Here is a 19,557-nt window from a genome sequence, read left to right as displayed (position 1 = left end):
GACAATTGCCCAAAGCAGACTTCCTTCCTCCCAACTTCATTCTGATGCCGTCTGTTCCCCAGGTGCGTGGTATACACAAAGACAGGCGCCACTGCCCCATCTTTAACTGGCCATCGCAGTAAGCAGCATTGGGGGGTGCCAACACCACCAATTGTGGAAGAGAGCTCCACATCCTTTCCGCCCTGACCTACGCAGCCCAAGATTAAACCGCTTGACTTCCAGTCTCATTGTGTGGCCCTGTGTTCTCTTACACTCCCTGGGACTGAAAAGTTTCATACTTACACTGGGATCACCATTGAGATATCTGTATATTGTTATATCTCCTCTTAAGCGTCTTTTCTCCAGTGAGAATAAATTTAGCGCTTGTAGTTATTCCTCAAAATTGAGGCCCTCCAGTCCCCATATTAATTTATTTGCCCTTCTCTAGGCTCTCTCCAGCACATTTTTTCTGAGGATTGGTGACCAGAGCTGGATGAATACTCCAGATGCAGCCGAACCAGAGTTTTATCAAGTGGCAGGATTATCCTTTTATCTCTGCAGGAAATTCCCTTTTTAATGCATACCAATATTCTGCCGGCTTTGGTATCTGCAGCTTGACACTGCATGCTATTGTTTAGCCTGTCTTCTACTATGACCCTTAGATCCTTCCCCATTCAGGAATCCCCCTAGAGGTTCTCCCCCCCCCCTAATAGGTACCTTGCATTTATATTTTTAAACCCCCCCCACCCATGTGCATTACCTTACATTTACCAATGTTAACCACTTCAATACCGGGCACTTATTCACCTTCCTGCCCAGGACATTTTTCAGCTTTCAGCGCTGTTACATTTTAAACAATTGCACTGTGCCCAAACAAATTTTGTATTATTTTCTTCCCACAAATAGAGCTTTCTTTTGGTGGTATTTGATCACCACTGCGGTTTATATTTTTTGCTAAACAATCTATAATAAAAAATAAATAAAAAATTGGGGAGGGGAAAATAAAAATAAAAATATGTTTTCTAAATTTCCGTTATAAAATGTAGTTTTCTCCTTCACTGATGGGCACTGATGAGGCTGCACTAATGGGCACCGATATGTAGAATTGATAGGCACTAATAAGTTGCACCGATAGGCGGCACTGATGAGGAGGTACTGACGGGCATTATTGATGGGCACTGACAGGCGTTACCGATAGGGCACCGATAGCCAGCTGATGGGCACAGATTGGCATTGTTGTGGCACATCTGATTGGAACTGTGCTGATCATCAGTGTAGAGCCTTGGGGTACCCTGCTCACAACTCTAGATCATTTTGAGTACATGTTATTTATCACTACACTTTGGACATGCCCCCGCTGCCAGTTTTATATTCAAGAACAAACCCTATGGTCTATACCCACAACCTCAGTTTCTAGATTAAAGGAGTTGTAAAGGGAAAAAAATGTTGCCTAAAATTAATGTCTGCAAGGTAGACAGACAGAATAGTGTAATGATTCTGTTAAAAAACGAGTAAATACCAATAAATTCCTTCATCTATATCACCGCCGGCGTTCTAGTTTCTGTTTCTAGTTTCTCATTCACTTCCTGGTTTGCATCGCTCGTTCATGTAAGAACTAAATTTCCCAGTATGAACTGCGGCACACCCAGTAATTCACACCTCCTTGAAGTCTCCAACATGTAGAGAGCGTCCTGCCGCACAGATGTAGTTCCCAGGAGGGGGCGAGCACGTCACTGACCACCGCAGTAAAGCCTCCCATCACGGTGGTGAGTAGCAATCAGACAAGCAGGAAGTGAACAGAACAGAGAAGAAATAGAGCAACTTCTGAGCAAAAATGTATGGAGGAAGTGAAAAGAGGAATGTCTGCAGGTAAAGGATGCCTATTATGGAAAAAAAAAAAAAATTTCCTTTACAACCCCTTTAAGCGTTTGTGGGGCACGGCATCAAATGCTTTTGCAAAACCCAAACAAATTGCAGTGTCTATAAAATTACATCTTCTAATATGTGAGCAATGCAAAGTCAGAAGTACCGTTCAGCTGGAACAGAGTCCCTTAAGTTACTTGTCTACCACCTACTACTGTCACTTTCACACACAGCCACCCAGCTTTTGTGTGTATGAGTGACAGCACTCCTCTTTCGGTGATGCACACAGTCCTCATAGCCCTGCACTATCTCTATTAGAGCAGAGGAGGAAGCAAGCAGTGGATGTGCACAGCCACTCTAGTGTCCTGGCGGTAGCTCCTCCTCCTGCTGAAGAAAGTGCCCCCAGCCTGCACACGCCTACTGTAAGTTGTGGCCGTTCTTCGGCAGCAGCCCCTCTCTTCTCTCTGTGGTAGTCTCTAGGTGGGGAGAGAGTAGAAAAGATGGCGCTATGCTGGGGGTTGCGGAGAATTTGGGGTAAACTAGTCTGTGAAATTTCTTAACTCTGTACCCAGCGCACTCCTGATTCCTGCGCCCAGTATGCAGTGCACTCCCGATTCCTGTACGTAGCCCACTCCCGAACGCTGCACCTTATACATAGCGCACTCCTGAACCCTGCAAGATGTAGGATGATGAACTCAAACGAGCAAAGAAAACCCAAAGAATTTGCCATAACAGCCAACAGCTTTATAATAAAGATAAAAGTTACTCACATGAGTTTTAAAACAAAATCGGGCTCATCTACATTCTCAAGGGCTGGTGCAGGGCAAGTCCCCACTGCTCGCAGAGTGCAATTCCCTGCAGGCAGTCTTAGGTAGCATGCACAATCTCCTTCTACCAAACTAATTTTGTCAATGCGGACATCAGAAGCATGAGTCAAGGAGATACCGATATGCATTTATGCACGCCAATACCTGACTACTCATCCTAATAAGCTAAATACACTGATACATTTGTGTAGCATTATAAATGAATGAAGAGGGCAGATGAATCCTCACCTTGGACCCAAAGTTTCTGAGTTTACTGCACGTCCAGAGGTGTCTTAGCTTCTTCTGTACATTTTGTACAGGAACGTCGAGACTTTATACCATCTGGTCAGGACTCTGTATCTCAAATTCCTGGAATTTGCTATGGAGGAATATTGAGCAAAAGTAGAGTATATCCTCTCCTTGAGTATCAGAGCATGTAGCCCAAAGATCTCGTTCAGGAATGGGGGCGAAAAGCAATCAGATGGCTGGATCAGAAGTTTATAAGCAGACAAGAGAGTATGGGATATTCCCCGTTTTAAGACAGAGTACAGGTAATGCTGTAATTGCTGGAGATGCTAAACAGTTACAGGGGTGTCAAACGTGTTGAAGGAATTTTGGACGAGATTTACAGAAGTCGTCGTCTGAGTCAATAGAATTGATTTAAGGTGGCACTGTAATGGAAACACCTGACGTAAAGGGGCACTGTATATAAGGGGGATACTCTGATGGTGGCAACTGATTTATGGGGGTAGTCCAACGGGGGCACCCAATGAATTACGCTGGTCGGGGCACCCGGTGTAAGCGGGGAACACTATTGGGGACATTTACAGAGCATTACCAGAGTGTGTGGAGGAAACAGAAAAGTGCCAGAGAGTGCGGCTTGCGTCAAAAAAATGAAAGAAACGTACAATCTTTCATGGCACAGGCTTGCGATTCGGACCTTGGCTGGAAAAAATTATTTAGTTACCGGACCCTCCTTGAATTTTAATTCACTACCCTACTATACACAATTGCCCTTTCTACGTTTAGAAAGTTATTAACCAAAAACATACACCTGCTTCCACTCTGAAGCCTAGAAATTATGCAGAAGAGAGGACTGAAAGTCTGCTTTTGGACTGTAATTCGTTCACATCAATCTATGAATACATACGAGTCTCACCAAATATCAATATTTTACAAACTGTTATTACAAAGCAACTTTTTTTTGCCATCTACATACCCAATACTGTGTCCCCAGGGTTCACCAGAGCCAGGGTTGTAGTTCCATCCTGCTTCCTTCTCTCAAACTCCAGCTGTAATGATTAATACCTTTATTTGTATATTCACATTAAAAAGTAGTAAAATAAGATGCAAAGTAAACATGATAGAGTCAAATAAATATTTAACTTTACCATAACATAATTCAAAAAATGTCGATTTTACAGAAAAACTTAACCATAACTTTAGTTAAAAAGCACATAGTGGTTTGCAATAATGCACTGCAGCTTTAAGGGTTTAAAGTAAAGGGATTTTTTTAAGGTTTTGAGCAGAGTAGAGACTTTATACGATTTTTATTGTTTTCTCAAGTGGGGAAGTTACCCCTCTGTGCTGGCGACCACTGTCACCGAGAAGGAAAGTGAGGGGTAAAACAGAAAATATTTGAGTGTCATTAGAGCAAAAGGTGAGGGAAAACCCTCCAAATGGTGACACCTTATAACTACGACAACTCTACAAGTTGGGAATCCCATTAACTTTGGAGAAAACTCCTCGTGTCTCGAGGACAGGATGTGAAGGGAAATCTCACAAGCAGGACACAGGAAATAAATATGGGATTGAGCCCTTTCCAAAAAAATTTTGGCTTGATATGTGCTCTGCTTTCAAATTCCATGAGAATCCTGGACCTTCTTACTTTGCTTTTATTCAGGGTTTGACAAATTTGCTTGGAATCTAGGAGCCAGCTAAAAAAGTTAGGAGCCAGAAAACATGCCCCGTCAAGTTTGCGCGCAGAAGCGAACACATACCTGAGTAGCGCCCGCATATGAAAACGGTATTCAAACCACACATGTGAGGTATCGCCGCGATCGTTAGACCTCCTCTGTAACTCAAAACATGCAACCTGTAGAATTTTTTAAAGTTGCCTATGGAGATTTTAAAGGGCAAAAGTTTGTCGGCATTCCACGAGCGGACGCAATTTTGAAGCGTGACATGTTGGGTATCAATTTACTCGGCGTAACATTATCTTTCACATTATAAAAAAAAATTGGTATAACTTTACTGTTGTCTTATTTAATTAAAAAACGTGTATTTTTTCCCAAAAAAAGTGCGCTTGTAAGACCGCTGCGCAAATACGGTGTGACAGAAAGTATTGCAACGATCGCTATTTTATTCTCTAGGGTGTTAGAATAAAAAATATATATAATGTTTGGGGGTTCTAATTAGAGGGAAGGAGATGGCAGTGAAAAAACACTTTAAGAACTGCTGTTTTACTTGTAATGCCAACGGCCACCACCAGATGGCGCCAGGTCATAGAAGGAAGCTTGGGCCTTCACAAGGCTGCAAAGCCGCAGCCTAAATTACCGGCCATCGTGGGATCCTGTGCCTCCATGCGCCCCCACCTCCCCTGCGACGGCCGGTAATTGAGGCCGCGGCCTCAATTACTGGCAGGAGCGGGCGCCAGGTCACAATTTCTTGTCGCAATTGCGACTGGGCGCCCGGATTTTGTTTGAGCCCTGCTTTTATTAATTTAATTTAAAACATGTTTAGATGGTAATCTCCAATAAGCAATTGACAGATCTCAAATAGAAAACGTGCTCTGTAAAGCAATGCATAAAACATTGCTTTAATTACAACTAGTGTTTCAGTAGAACTCAGTCACCTTCCTCAGGATTGTAGATACAGTGCATCTGGAAAGTATTCACAGCGCTTCACTTTTTCCACATTTTGTTATGTTACAAGCCTTATTGCAAAATGAATTAAATATTTTCCTCAAAATTCTACAAACACCACCCCATAATGACAACGTGAAAGAAGTTAAAATCTTTGCAAATGTATTAAAAGGAAGAAGAAGAAGAAGAACAAAACAAATCACAAGTACATAAGTATTTACAGCCTTTGCTCAATACTTTGTTGAAGCACCTTTTGGCACCAATTACAGCCTCACGTCTTTTTTAGTATGATGCTACAAGCTTGGCACACCTATTTTTGGTCAATTTCCCCCATTTTTCTTTGCAGGGCCTCTCAAGCTCCATCAGGTTGAATAGGAAGCATCGGTGCACAGCCATTTTCAGATCTCGCCAGAGATGTTCAATTGGGTTCAAGTCTGGGCCACTCTTCACAGAGTTGTCTCGTAGCTACTCTATTGTCATCTTGGCTGTGTGCTCAGGGTCATTATCCTGTTGGAAGATGAAGCTTCCCCCCAGTCTGAGGTTCAGAGTGCTCTGGAGCAGATTTTCATCAAGGATGTCTCTGTATATTGCTACATTCATCTTTCCCTCGGTCCTGACCAGTCTCCCAGTTCCTGCCGCTGAAAAACATCCCCACAGCATGATGCTACCACCACCACGCTTCACTGTAAAGATAGTATTGGCCAGGTGATGAGCAGTGCTCGATTTCCTCCAGACATGACATTTGCCATTCAGGCCATAGAGTTCAATCCGTTTCATTAGACCAGATACATTTTGTTTCTGTGGCTTCCGTCTGGCCAGTTTGCCATACAGGCCTGATTGGTTCTCCTCTCTCCACAGAGTAATGCTGAAGCTCTGTCAGAGTGACCATCGGTTTCTTGGTCACCTCCCTGAGGCCCTTCAGCCCCGATGACTCAGTTTGGCCAGGCAGCCTGCTCTAGGAACAGTTCTGGTGGTTCCAAACTTTTTCCATTTACGGATGATGGAGGCCACTCCATTGGGACCTTCAATGCTGCAGAAATTTTTCTGCACACTTCCCCAGATCTGTGCCTCAATACAATCCTGTCTCTGAGATCTACAGAAAATTCCTTGGACTTCATGGCTTGGTTTGTGCTCTGACATGCACTGTTACTCCCCTTTCGCACTTGTACGACCTGAAAGTCACACGACTTGAAGCACTGCCTGTGTAATCTTGAGGTCTATGGACCTCAGGTCTCAAAGTCGGGCCAAAGTAGTGCAGGGACCAACAGCAGGTCATTTTGTTTTGCTTTCATAGACCAGCAATGTAAAAAGGACACAGATACTGAATAAGAATCGCTGCAATTCTTATGTTATGTTGTATATTCTTGACTCCTGAAGTGCTTGTGCAGTGTACCTCCAGTGCATAGACTGGGAGTTTTTTTCTGCAGTCACTGACAGTGTTAGGGCTTATTGCAGAATCAAGTTTATAGCACCACTATTTACTTACTAAAATTTTCTTGATTGAGATTGTGAAGTAGGCATTTTGTTTTATATGTCTGGCACACATTTTTCAGTACACTACAAAGTTGCCTACCCCTGTTATAGGTAAAACACACAGCAAGTCACGCATACACATTAGACATTTCTGTCATTTATTAGGCTTGAATTCTTGAAGTTCAGACTTTAATATGTATAGATCATTACATGTACTCTTGATGCTTTTAGTGCTCACCTGACTGTTAGCTGCTCTTTTTGTTAGTTTCCCAAAAGACTCTCTGATTAGCTGGTCTATCTGTTCCTGATCTTTTTCTGAAGCAGCGTCTTCTGACTGATCCTTATCTTTTCTGTGAAAATATAAAAGAAGAAAAAAAATATTGTTTTGTTACTAAAGGGCATAAAGGAACAACAAAGAGTGCTAGCGAGTACTGAAACGCAGGCAGTGCTTCTCACACTGTTCACGGAAGTAAGGAAAAAGAAACTTTACCAGAACTATACACATTCATTTGTTTTTACACTGACATTTCAACCAAAGAGAGAATACAATTGTCATGCATAATTGGAAGTTACCCAGGCTCTTCTGAAAGCCTTTTCGCAAGGCAGAAGCATATGAGCAATAAAAACGCACCTAAAGCCGTGTTTTGCAAAACACGTTTAGCCACATTCAGGTATTCTGGTGTTTGTTCATTTCACTGACCAGAATAATAAATTTATGCTGACCATTAAAATGAATAAACGCTTTTACTCGCTCTTCTAAGGGCCTTTCCTCTCTGTTACTGGACCCAAAGACCCCCAATTAGTTTTACCTTAAAGCGGTGGTTCACCCTTATTGACAACTTTCCATGATTAAATTAGGCATAGTAGCGCGAGCTACAGTATGCCTGTATTTATTTTTTTAGTCCGGTACTCACTGTGCAATCCTAGCGAGACGATTCCGACTCCCCGCGGGGAATGGGCGTTCCTATCCAGAGGGAGCATGATTGACGGCCGGCTATGGCACGTCACGCTCCCCGAAGATAGCCGGAGTAGGTCTCGGCTCTTCACGGCGCCTGCGCACAGACTATGCGCAGGCGCCGTGAAGCGCCAAGTCCTATTTCGGCTATTTCCGGAGAAGCGTGACGCGCCATAGCCGGCCGTCAATCATGCTGCCTCTGGATAGGAACGCCCATTCCCCGCGGGGAGTCGGAATCGTCTCGCTAGGATTGCACAGTGGGTACCGGGCTAAAAAATTAAATACAGACATACTGTAGCTCGCGCTACGATGCCTAATTTAATGATAGAAAAAAAAAATGTTTTATTAGGGTGAACCACCGCTTTAATTATATGTGACATCATTAACAACAAGTTCATTCAATTTGGATAATACCTTGTTCCAATTCATACAGCATAAGAAAAAAAATTCCCTATCGACTTCAACATGCTTCTGATTTATGCCATTTCAGCTTTGCTTTTATATCGACTCGGTTCTTCTATTTTCCATGTTTTCTATCTATAATTTTTATACCTGCGTGTCATTGAAGTTATGTACTTGATTTTATTTTATTTTTTACTTGGTTAGATACTGTGTTCTGATGCGGATTTGGCTACTGTATGAGCCATTTACAACCTGTGTCTATTCTATGCAACAGCATTGCGTTTGCCCTGTATACGTGTTACACAAATGATTGACGACTTGACACCTGCTTGTAATACTTTATTTGCAAAGCAAATGTTTGTTTATTGGCTTGCACTTTTTAAATAATCGTTTGTATTATTGGTATTTTAAAAAAAGGTTAGCGCTCCAATTAGAATTATATGCTATGGTATCCAGCACCAAACCGTCGGTAGCAGATTCAGGATATACCATTTCCATGAAGGGGTGTAAGGATAAGACTGATCATTGGAGGAGAGCAGGTTGAGTTCACAGCACTGCTAGAGAACTGACCATGCTGTGCTCTCCTGGTTAGTGTAAGCAGTTTTTATTAGGAAAGCAGAGGGACTGGCAGGATCACCAGGGATTTTACACAAAGGAAGCAACTCAAAGAGAACAGGAAACTTTTTCATACAAATACATGGTACAGCAGAGGCACATATCAGGAATATGAAATGTTGGGTTTACATATTCTTTAACTTGCTAGTGGTTATAAAGTTATGGCTGATTGGTGTATACTCTTTGGCCATGTTAAACCACTTCAGCCCCGCAAAGGATTTACCTGTTACTTTAACCTGACAAATGCACGGTCGTGCAATGCTGTACCCAAATAGAGCTTTCTTTTGGTGGTATTTGATCACCTATGTGGTTTATTTTTTGCTTTATAAAACTAACAGAAAAACTGACAATTTTTTTTCGAAAAGTAAAAAAAAACGAAATTTCTTCAGCAATTTAGGCCAATATGCATTCTGCTACACATTTTTGGTAAAGAAAATCCCAATAAGTGTATATTGATTGGTTTGTGGAAAAGTTATAGCGTCTACAAACTATGTGCTAGATTTATGGACTTTTAATTAGTTTTTACTGGTAATGGCAGCGATATTTAGCAGGACTGCGACATTGCAGCGGACAAATCTGACCCCAAGTGACACTTTTTGGGCACCAGTGATACCAATACAGTGATCAGTGCCCAAAAAAAAATGCACTATCACTGTATAAATGACACTGGCAGGGAAGGGGTTGACTACAGGGGCGAGCAAGGGTTCCCTCGAAGCACCGACGGGAAGAACAGAGAGATCGCTGTTCCCGATTACTAGGAACAGACGATCTCCATGTTCTCCCCTGTCAGAACAGGGATCTGCCTTGTTTACACAGACAGATCCCCGTTGTCCTGCCACTCTGTGAAGCGATCACTGGTGGCCGGCGGACACCGGGTCCGCTGGACACACGCATTGGCTCCTCCTCTGTGCAGCGGGCGCACGCGCCTACACTATTGCATGAAAACGTACAGGTACATTTTGCGCAATGCAGCCGGGCGGTATATATGCAGTGGGTGGTCTTTAACTGGTTAAGAGAAACAGTGCAACTTACATACAATATTCTATACAATGTCTATTAACCCCTTCCCACCAACTGCACACATATATGTAACCTCACGCAAGTGGGTCTTTAGCTGCGAGGCTGCATATTTGCGTACATCTGCGATAGCCTCCGATTGGTTATCACAGTGATCCCTGTGTTTTCTTTTCTCTTCTGAATGGACAGAAAGATGCACTGTATTACAATTTTTTTTTTTAAAAAGCTAGATCAAGGTTTCATCTAGATCAGTGCCAGGGTTAGTGTTAGGGTCATAGGTCAGGGCCTCGATATTTTGGGTAAGATTTATTAAAATTAATATCAGTGTCTGTCACTGGTATCGCTGTGATCCTCAGGAACAAAAATGGGTTTTGAGTTGTCCTTTGGACAAAAAAAAGGGGGGGTATTTTGTTTACCATTTTTGGCCAGTTTTCTTGGATAATAAATTACAAAATAAAAATAAAAATCAGAGGCAAATTATTATTCCTTTACCATCAAAATGAAAGTCATGAAAAATACATGGTATAATTCACCTGGATACGCAAAGTCGTAGTAATGATGTACAGATTTACCAACGCATTTGAAAGTTGTAAAATTGTGTTCAGGCATTAACATTGTTTTACCCTGCCATTAAGGGGTTAATCTTGCCATTAACCACTTGCTGACCGCATAACCTAGTTATACAGTGACATAGTTGTTCTCTTGCGCCAGGTCGCGTACATAGTAAGTGATGCACCACTTCCAGGTAGGGGGCACATGCACGCCCCGCTGGCGACCCGGCTGTCCTGTTATTAGACACAGAACAAACTGGTCAGCGGGGGGGCCAGCCAATGTATGCCCGACAGCACCCGCTGATCAGCAAAGGAGAAAAACAAGACAGAACTCTCCCTATGTAAGCAAGGCAAAGCTCTGTCCTGTCAGCAAGGATGTGCTGGATTTGGTTTACCTACAAAATGAAAAGCAGGGAATAAAAACCAGCACATAGTACACACAAAAACACTGGTTAGGCAAACTTAACCCTTTGATCGCCCTACATCAGGGGTGTCCAAACTTTTTTCAAAGAGGACCAGATTTGATGAAGTGAACATGCGCGAGGCCCGACCATTTTGCCCGACATTTTGTGAACCATTAAAATTCGGTCTAAGTGTGTTCATCCGAGCAACTAATACACTGCCCAACAAGAATTGTCTTGCCTTTGTGGCTGTGTGTGTTGAAGAGATGAGCTCAGGCGTGTTATTTGGATATACCGTATTTATCGTGTATAACACGCACCTTCACTTGAAAAAAAAAAAAAAAAATCGTACATTTTAAATAAAAGTAACTGTGAATCAAAATAAGGGTCACTGCCCATCAATACAGCCTCACAAGTGCCATAAATGCAGCACCCCCATTGCTCTAAATACATCACCCCCCCTTGCCATGAATACATCACCCCCCCTTGCCATGAATACATCACCCCCCCTTGCCATGAATACATCACCCCCCCCTCCCTGCCATGAATACATCACCCCCCCCCTCCCTGCCATGAATACATCACCCCCCCCCCTCCCTGCCATGAATACATCACCCCCCCCCCTCCCTGCCATGAATACATCACCCCCACTTGCCATGAATACATTCCCCCCCTTGCCATGAATACAGACTCACCATTGCAGCCTTGGAGGAGACAGGGAGGAGGCGGGACGAGCACCGACAAACATACAGGAGGAATTCCCCGTTTTAATCGGCTGCCTCTTTAATCGACTTCCTGTTGCCGTGTAAACAGGAAATACTCCTGTATGCACGGCGCTCGTCCCACCTCCTCCAAGGCAGCCAGCATGTATTTATTTTGTGGCCCCCGGCGCTCGGGGATCCGTTGGGGGCCACAAAAGATATACATGTCAAAATGACCAGGCGGGCCGTCCGAAACCGGAACACGGGCTGCAATTGGCCCGTGGGCCGAACTTTGGACATGCCTGCCCTAGATGTTTAACCCTTTCCCAGCCAGTGTCATTAGTACAGTGACAGCGCATATTTTTAGCGCTGATCACTACATTAATGTCACTGGTTCCCACAAAGTGTCAGATTATCTGCTCCAATCTCGCAGTCCTGCGGATTGCCGCCATTACTAGTATAAAGAATAAATAAAAAACAATTCCAGTATATCGACCATAGTTTGTAGACTCTATAATGTTTGGGTAAACCAATATACGCTTATAAAGGATTTTTTTCCCCAAAAGTATGTAGCAGAATTTAGCCTAAATTTATGAAGAAATGTTAGGTTTTAAATTTTTGTATTGGATAAGTTGTATAGAAAAAAAAGTTAAAAAATGATGTTTGTTTTTCAAAAATGTTCAGTCTTTTTTCCTTTATAGCACAAAAAAATATATATTTTAATTAAATATATATATATATATATATATATATATATATATATATATATATATATATATATATATATATATACACACACACACACACACACACACACACACATATATATATATATATACACATACATATACATATACATATATACACACAGTGGCAATCAAATGTCAAAAAAAAAAAAATCTCTATTTGTGGGGAAAAATATAAAATGTTGTTGGTGTACAGCGTTGCATAACCACGCAATTGTTAGTTAAAGTAATGCAGTGGCAAAAAGCAACAAAATGTTCTGGTCACAAAGGGGGGTAAATCTTCCAGAAGTCAAGTGGTAAACATAATAGGCTTTAATAGCCCTTTTCAAATATAGTTACCTGCAAAAAAGACCCAATACAAAACTGATATTTTAGTATTTTGATATTTTTGTTAATACATTTCAGTAAAATTTAATGTCTCCTATCATAGCTAGAGAGGACACAAACCATCCAGGGTAATTCAATGCTTCAACCTATCTAGCTACCTGAGAGCACTGTTTTTGTCCAGGTAATTGTGGGCATAGAGACTGCCCAGGTGTGCGTTGCCCTAGAGGATGACCTAGACACACATACCTTTTAAAATCTTTGGCTGGTGTCTTGAAGGCAGCAAAGTCACTGGTGTCCATTGATTCTTCCTTGAGCTCCTCCATTTTTTCCAAATTTCCCCTATAATCTGGATTATCTTTGTCCTTCCCACCAATCTGAAGATCCGCCATAAACTCTATACTTTGCTTTAAACTCTGGATTCTCTCCTGTATTGAATACAACAGACAAACATAAATCACTTATTTATGATACACAAGCATGAGAGTCAGAAGCTAGCTTTATTTGCAAACTGCATCTAAAGCCAAATAAGTTTTTGTCAGGATTTTACTGCTCTTGTTTCCCAGTTAAGTTAAAGTTGTTGCCCCCCCCCCCATTTAGCCAGTGGGCTGAATGAATTAAATAAATAATAATAAAAATAATTAAAAAAAAAAAACACACAAAAACACACCTAACAGGTTCTTCCATCCACACAAACAAGGTTGTAGAGGAATCCCACCTTGCACGCACAGCTGTCAAAATACACCGACCAGTGTCTGTAGCCGCTGATCAAGGACAGTTTTCCAGCATGTCCCTCAGAAGTCGGTCAAAGAATTGACTGAACAAGCAGGGATAACCAACTTTAGGTTCACCACATACCTTACAAACTATCCATACAATCTTTGTACAATCAACATTAGCTTAACAAAAATTAATAGAATATACTGTTAAAGTAAACTAGACCCCATCTAGTTTATCCAATCAAATAGTATCAAAATATGCAGTCCCTTTTTTCTACACATGCTTGTTAGTGAATCTACAAAAAAAAAATGTAGTCAGACTGCAACATGTATGGTGACCTGGTTTAGATTTATTGGTTGATTTACTAAAGAAAAATAGCCTGCTGTTTACTTTGCAAGTGCAGCTTCACCTCTCAATAAACTCTTGGAAAAATGCCTTTGCAAAGTGAACAGCCTTTATGCCTTTAGTAAATCAACCACTTACTCTCTAGTTGTTCTGGCGACCAATGACACCATGACAAAGTAATAGGAAAAAAACTGAAAATACAATATACCTTATAAAAAGTGTGGCTATATATCACACACACATACATATACATACATACATACAAAAATTGATACCAATAGTAAGACAAACCTGAACTAAAATAGGATTAGAGACTTGTGCTTAACCCTTCACTCTTTGGACGAACTATGTATGTCCAAAAAGCTGAAGTAGTTAAACGTCATAAGCAGTAGGTGTTTAAATCTTGCTCTAAGCCACAGCTGCACACCTTATAAAAGAATTTGGGACCCAGAAAAATTCACAGGTTCTGCAACAGCAAATAAAGTCCGTACCTGACTAAGGATCTTCATTCCAGAGTTCAGCAGCTTTTTGGCAGCCTTGAAATAAATGGTTCCAGGCTTGTTGTAAATCATGGCATTGTGGCAAATTTGCTTGAAGTTTTCCTATGAAAAGTTATAAAAAGTTTATAATCAGTACATTGGAGCTTTTAGTATTGTACCAAACAGCAACAAATTGGGACCGCTGCATAAGATACACATTAGGTTTTGGGATGGTGATGGGTGTAAAATGGATTTCCAGGACAATATGAAATCCAGTTTGATGGTTTAAAAAAAAATGTTTTCCCCCCAATAAGCCACATATTACAGCTAGCAGCATGCACAGGTATGTGCTGCCAGCTGTCACACAGGTGCACCCTGCTAACTATTAAGAGGTACTGTATCTGACAGCACATATCCTTATCAATCAGGAATCAATATTTGTGGTTCCCCATTAATGTGAAGTCTAATACAGCTATAACATATTAAAGCACACTCAAGTTGTTAGCATTTTCAAACTGTACAGTTTGTAAACAAACCTAAGCTAGCCTGAACCCCCTCACACCAACTGTACGCAAATACGCTGCCTTGGCTTGAAGGGTAAAAAACAAGTAAATACCTATTAAATTCCTTCATCTATATCACCTCCGGAGTTCTAGTTTCTGTTTCTAGTTTCTCATTCACTTCCTGGTTTGCGGCGCTCGTTCATGTAAGAACTACATTTCCCAGTATGCATTGCGGCACGCCCAGTAATTCACACCTCCTTGAAGTCTCCAACACGTAGAGAGCGTCCTGCCGCACAGATGCAGTTCCCAGAAGGGGGCGAGCACATCACTGACCACCGCAGTAAAGCCTCCCTTCACGGTGGTGAGTAGCAATCAGACAAGCAGGAAGTGAACAGAACAGAGAAGAAATAGAGCAACTTCTGAGACAAAACGAACAATGAGGAAGTGAAAAGAAGAATGTCTGCAGGTAAAGGATGCTTATTATGAAAAAAACATTTTTTTCCTTTACAACCCCTTTAATGCGACTATGTTATAATTGTATGGATAAAGAGGAATTCAATTACCAGGCTGACCTACTAATAGATTTAAAGAGAAAAAGGATATCAAGATAAGTCTCTCTGGATATAAAATGTAAAGTATCCAATATGGAAAGGGTTGAATTATTGAAGGACAAAACTATAATCAGGGAGTAGTCTTCCTCACCACATATAATAAATTATAAGCAATTTGAAAAAAGTGGTTACTAAACACTGGCCGGTCCTGCTGAGAGACCAAACTTTGACATCGATATTGCCTAGGAAATCGGTATTTGTGTATAGCCTGCACAAATCATTAAGCAAGACCTCACCTGGAATATGCAGTTCACAAAAAGGATATTGGGGAACTAAAGAAAGTGCAGCAAACTAAGAGGCATGGAGGAGCTCAGCTATGAGGAAAGATCAGAGGAACTGAATTTATTCTCTCTTAAGAGGAGAGTAACTACTTTAGCACCGGAAGGTTTTACCCGCTTCATGACCAGGCCATTTTTTTTTTTTTCGATACGGCACTGTGTTCTTTTAACTGACAATTGTGCTGCCATGTGACGTTGTACCCAAATAAAATTGACGTCCTTTTTTCCCACAAATAGGTTTATTTTTTTGAGCTAAACACACACCAAAAAAAAGGGAGTCTATAGATTTTTTTCCTGCTGTAATACATCAAAAAAACAAAAAACAAATTTAGTCATCAATTTAGGCCAATATGTATTCTTCTACATATTTTAGATAAATAGGTGTATATTGATTGGTTTGCGCAAAACTTATAGCATCTACAATCCATGGGATACTTTTATTTATTTTTACTAGTAATGGCGGCGATCAGGGATTTTTTTTAAGCAGGACTGCGACACTGCGGTGGACAAATCGGACACCTGACACTTACAGTGATCGGTGCCAACATGCACGGTTACTGTACCGACACTGGTAGGGAAGGTGTTAACAGGGGCGAGCAAAGGGTGTGTCCCTAGGGGGTGCTTTCTAACTGCGTGGGGGATGGTTTGACTGGGGAAAGAAAGATTTGCATCCCTGCTTAGCAGAAACACAAGTTCTCTCTCTTTCTCTCTGACAGAACAGGGAGCTGCCTTTTTAACATAGGCAGATCACCGTTCTGCCTCTTCCGGGAATGATCGCGGGTGGCCGGTAGACATCGGGTCCACCGAACACATCGATTGGCTCCCCCTTTGGCCAATGATCGTGCGCCCCCCCCCCAGAGCTACTGCACAAAACGACGTACAGGAACGTCATTTCGTACATCCGGGACACCTTGCCGCAGTAAATGTGCGGAAGGCAGCCCGGAACCGGTTAAGGAGGGGATATGATCAACATGTATAAATACATAAGTGGTCCATATAGTGTACTTGATGTTGAGTTTTTCACAATATGGAAAGGCTTCTTCACAGTGAGAGTTGTGAAAATGTGGAATATGAAATGGTTCTGGCCAGCTCAGTAGATCTTAAAAAAAAATAAAAAGCCTGGATTTTTTCCTAAATGCACAAAATATAATTGAATACTAATAATATTTAGAGGTAAAGTTGATTCATGGAATATCTGATTGCCTGTTGGGGGATCAGGAAGGATTTATTTTCCCCCGGTGGAGCAAACTGGGTCATGCTTTATTGTTTTTTTTTACCTTCCTCTGGATCAACCGACAGGTATAGGATTGTGTATATGGAGGTTTTTAATTTGTGTGTTTTTTTTTTCTGTTGGTTAAACTGGAGGGACTTGTTGTTTTTAAAATAGACAATGTATCACTGGTCTGGTTTACTAAGGGTTTATGCCAATGAACCATTAGGAGCTTTTCTTACAGTCCACCATGTTACGCGATAATGTAATGATGGGATTCTGTACAGGCATAACACTACTCCCTCCGCAGGGCAAGTATAGACACCGTACTGGTATATAGCTTAGATCAAGTATTCTGAATATTAGAAACATTAAACAATGATATCAAGTGTTCTACACACAAAAGAGGTTATATTTTCTTATTTAGTGAAGACTTTTCATGACAACCACCTACAAATATTGTAACCTTTCCATACCTTAAGTTCTTCTATTGAGTCATATGCATCGTTCCTAATCTTTTCCTTTATTGTGCTGAAGTCCATTGGGTGTTTAATAATCATTGAGTAACCAGGAGCAATAAAATCTGTAACAGGGAATGCAAAAAAAGAGCTGGGGTCCTTTCTGTGTAAATAATAATAATAAAAAAAAAAGTATTAAAATTAATATACAATAGTGTGAGTTTTCATACGTGTAAATACAAAAAAATACAAAAAAAGACACTTTGTAAAGTGCATTAAACATAAGTAATCAGTATTAAGGTACTGTACTATATTTAGTAAGTTATGAATTCGGACTGCCTGCTGTATGTAGTACTAGATTTTGCACACTGCGGTCTACATTCTTGAATAACACTAGTGGGATTATATAAAGTTCATAAATACATTTAAATTATTGCTGGGCATGTCACAAATTTACCCTCAAATTATATAGTGTGTCTTGCGAGCAACTAGGGTATAAATTGTGTAAGCAAGCAGCAAATAACACACTCCCAAAATAAATGAAATATTAAGCTAAAAACAAATAATATTGCGCTAATGATATCCAGACTCTTCTTGTATCAATATTCCTGTGCAATAAATACTAACATAGATACAAAATATGCAAACAATGTGATATAAACTGTATCCAATCTCTTGGCGTATCAATGTTCCTGATGCAATACGTGCCAACATAAATACAGAATGTGCCAATATACAATAATGTGATATATTCATACAATTCTTCTAATGATAGTCCAAATATATATCCCGTTCTTGAGTGTAATCTAGTAATTGATTAATGGTGTTAGGATAAAGATGAAATGTATTTAATCTTCACAGATCCGCAAAAAAACGCGTTTTACGTGAATTCACCACAGTGCACCCCCATTAGAAATGCGCTCACCTCAGAGTGTGAACTCAGTTTGGTCAAAATAGGCTTTTTAGTCACCCTGGACTAACAGATCATGCCTTCCTTTTTGTTGCTCCATTGATATTCCTCCATTGTGACTCAGTATATATGAAAAGAGCTCCAAATAGTGCTTATATTGTTTTAAAATTATAATCAAATTTATTAAAATATGTGCATAAAAATCACAAAGCATGGTTTTTGAGGATCTGTGAAGTTTAAATAAGTTTCATCTTTATCCTACCACCATTAATCAATTGCTAGATTACACTCGAGCACAGGATATATATTTAGACTATCATAAGAAGAAATATATGAATATATCACATTATTGTATGTTGGCACATTGTGCACAGGAAAATTGATACACCAAGAGATTGGATACAGTTTATATCACATTGTTTATTTGCATGTATGTTGGTATTTATGGAAAAAATAATAGATGCACCAAGTCTGGATATCATTAGTGCAGCACAAAATTTACCCACAAACCTTCCTCTCCCCTAGAACATGTCACGGTTTTATTTTGTACTTTTCCTGTTTCTGTACTGAGACAAAGCTTTAATTTCTGCCTGTGTGATCATCACCAGGCTTGTAGAATTCTTGCAAGGGCAGCTGCTGAGAGGTCAAGTTCTTAATAATATAGGCAAGCTCCCTTTTTTCCCTACACAGGGTGTGCACAGATCCAAAGAAGATAAAAGCAGCAATATAAATAAAATAAAATAAATAAATGTATGCACCAGGAGTGGGACAGAGGGGTGGGGTGAAGGCAGAGTATTTATAATCCAGTAAGGCGCACAACGCTGGTTGGGAATTAAGCACAGAAAGGGAACTACATCGTCAGCCACACAAGTTAGGAGCACATTAGATTTCTGTCAGAAAAACTGGAATTTTGTTTTTTATCCAGACATGCTTTAAATATTTGCAGGGGATATTTCTACAGGCAACAGCAATCCCGCCCAATGCATATCTTATTTCTCAAGGCATATGCAATTTTTTTTTTTTTTTCTGTGATAACTGCACTAATGTCTGAATCAGAAGACTGACAAGAGGCATGTGTATTCTTACATGAATGTGTGTCCTGCTTGTCTTCCAGATCTGTGCAGTATACCAGTGTGAAGTCAGACTTGTGCAGAAGTTTCCTGTAAATAAGGCCAGTCTGCTGTTCTCTATACTTATGCAGGGTGACTGGTCTTGTATGTGCTTTCCTGTATTTTTCTGTTGTATGGGGAGCCCCCCTCCCCTCCTTGTGTCAGTATTTTGTTGAACCACCTTTCGCTTAAAATTACAGCCTTTAGTCTTGGGATATGTCTCTACCAACTTTGCAA

At 40.7% G+C, this 19,557-nt stretch overlaps 1 protein-coding gene across 2 annotated transcripts in view; it reads right to left on the bottom strand.

Annotated features, from left to right (window-relative positions):
• BRD7 (bromodomain containing 7) overlaps positions 1–19,557 on the bottom strand; it is a 64,773-nt gene that overhangs the window by 18,556 nt on the left and 26,660 nt on the right. For both annotated transcript variants that reach the window (XM_040328711.1, XM_040328710.1), the window contains exons 6-10: positions 17,320–17,464; positions 14,254–14,364; positions 12,947–13,125; positions 7,224–7,335; positions 3,868–3,940 (exon numbers count right to left, since the gene is read on the bottom strand). In XM_040328711.1, the coding sequence (XP_040184645.1) occupies positions 3,868–3,940; positions 7,224–7,335; positions 12,947–13,125; positions 14,254–14,364; positions 17,320–17,464 (620 nt within the window). The remainder of the gene's footprint in view (positions 1–3,867; positions 3,941–7,223; positions 7,336–12,946; positions 13,126–14,253; positions 14,365–17,319; positions 17,465–19,557) is intronic.

Source organism: Rana temporaria, chromosome 11 (assembly GCF_905171775.1).
Source record: "Rana temporaria chromosome 11, aRanTem1.1, whole genome shotgun sequence".
Lineage (NCBI taxonomy): Eukaryota > Metazoa > Chordata > Amphibia > Anura > Ranidae > Rana > Rana temporaria.
Note: the sequence above shows the minus strand (reverse complement) of the source record. Positions and strands in the feature narration are given on the sequence as shown.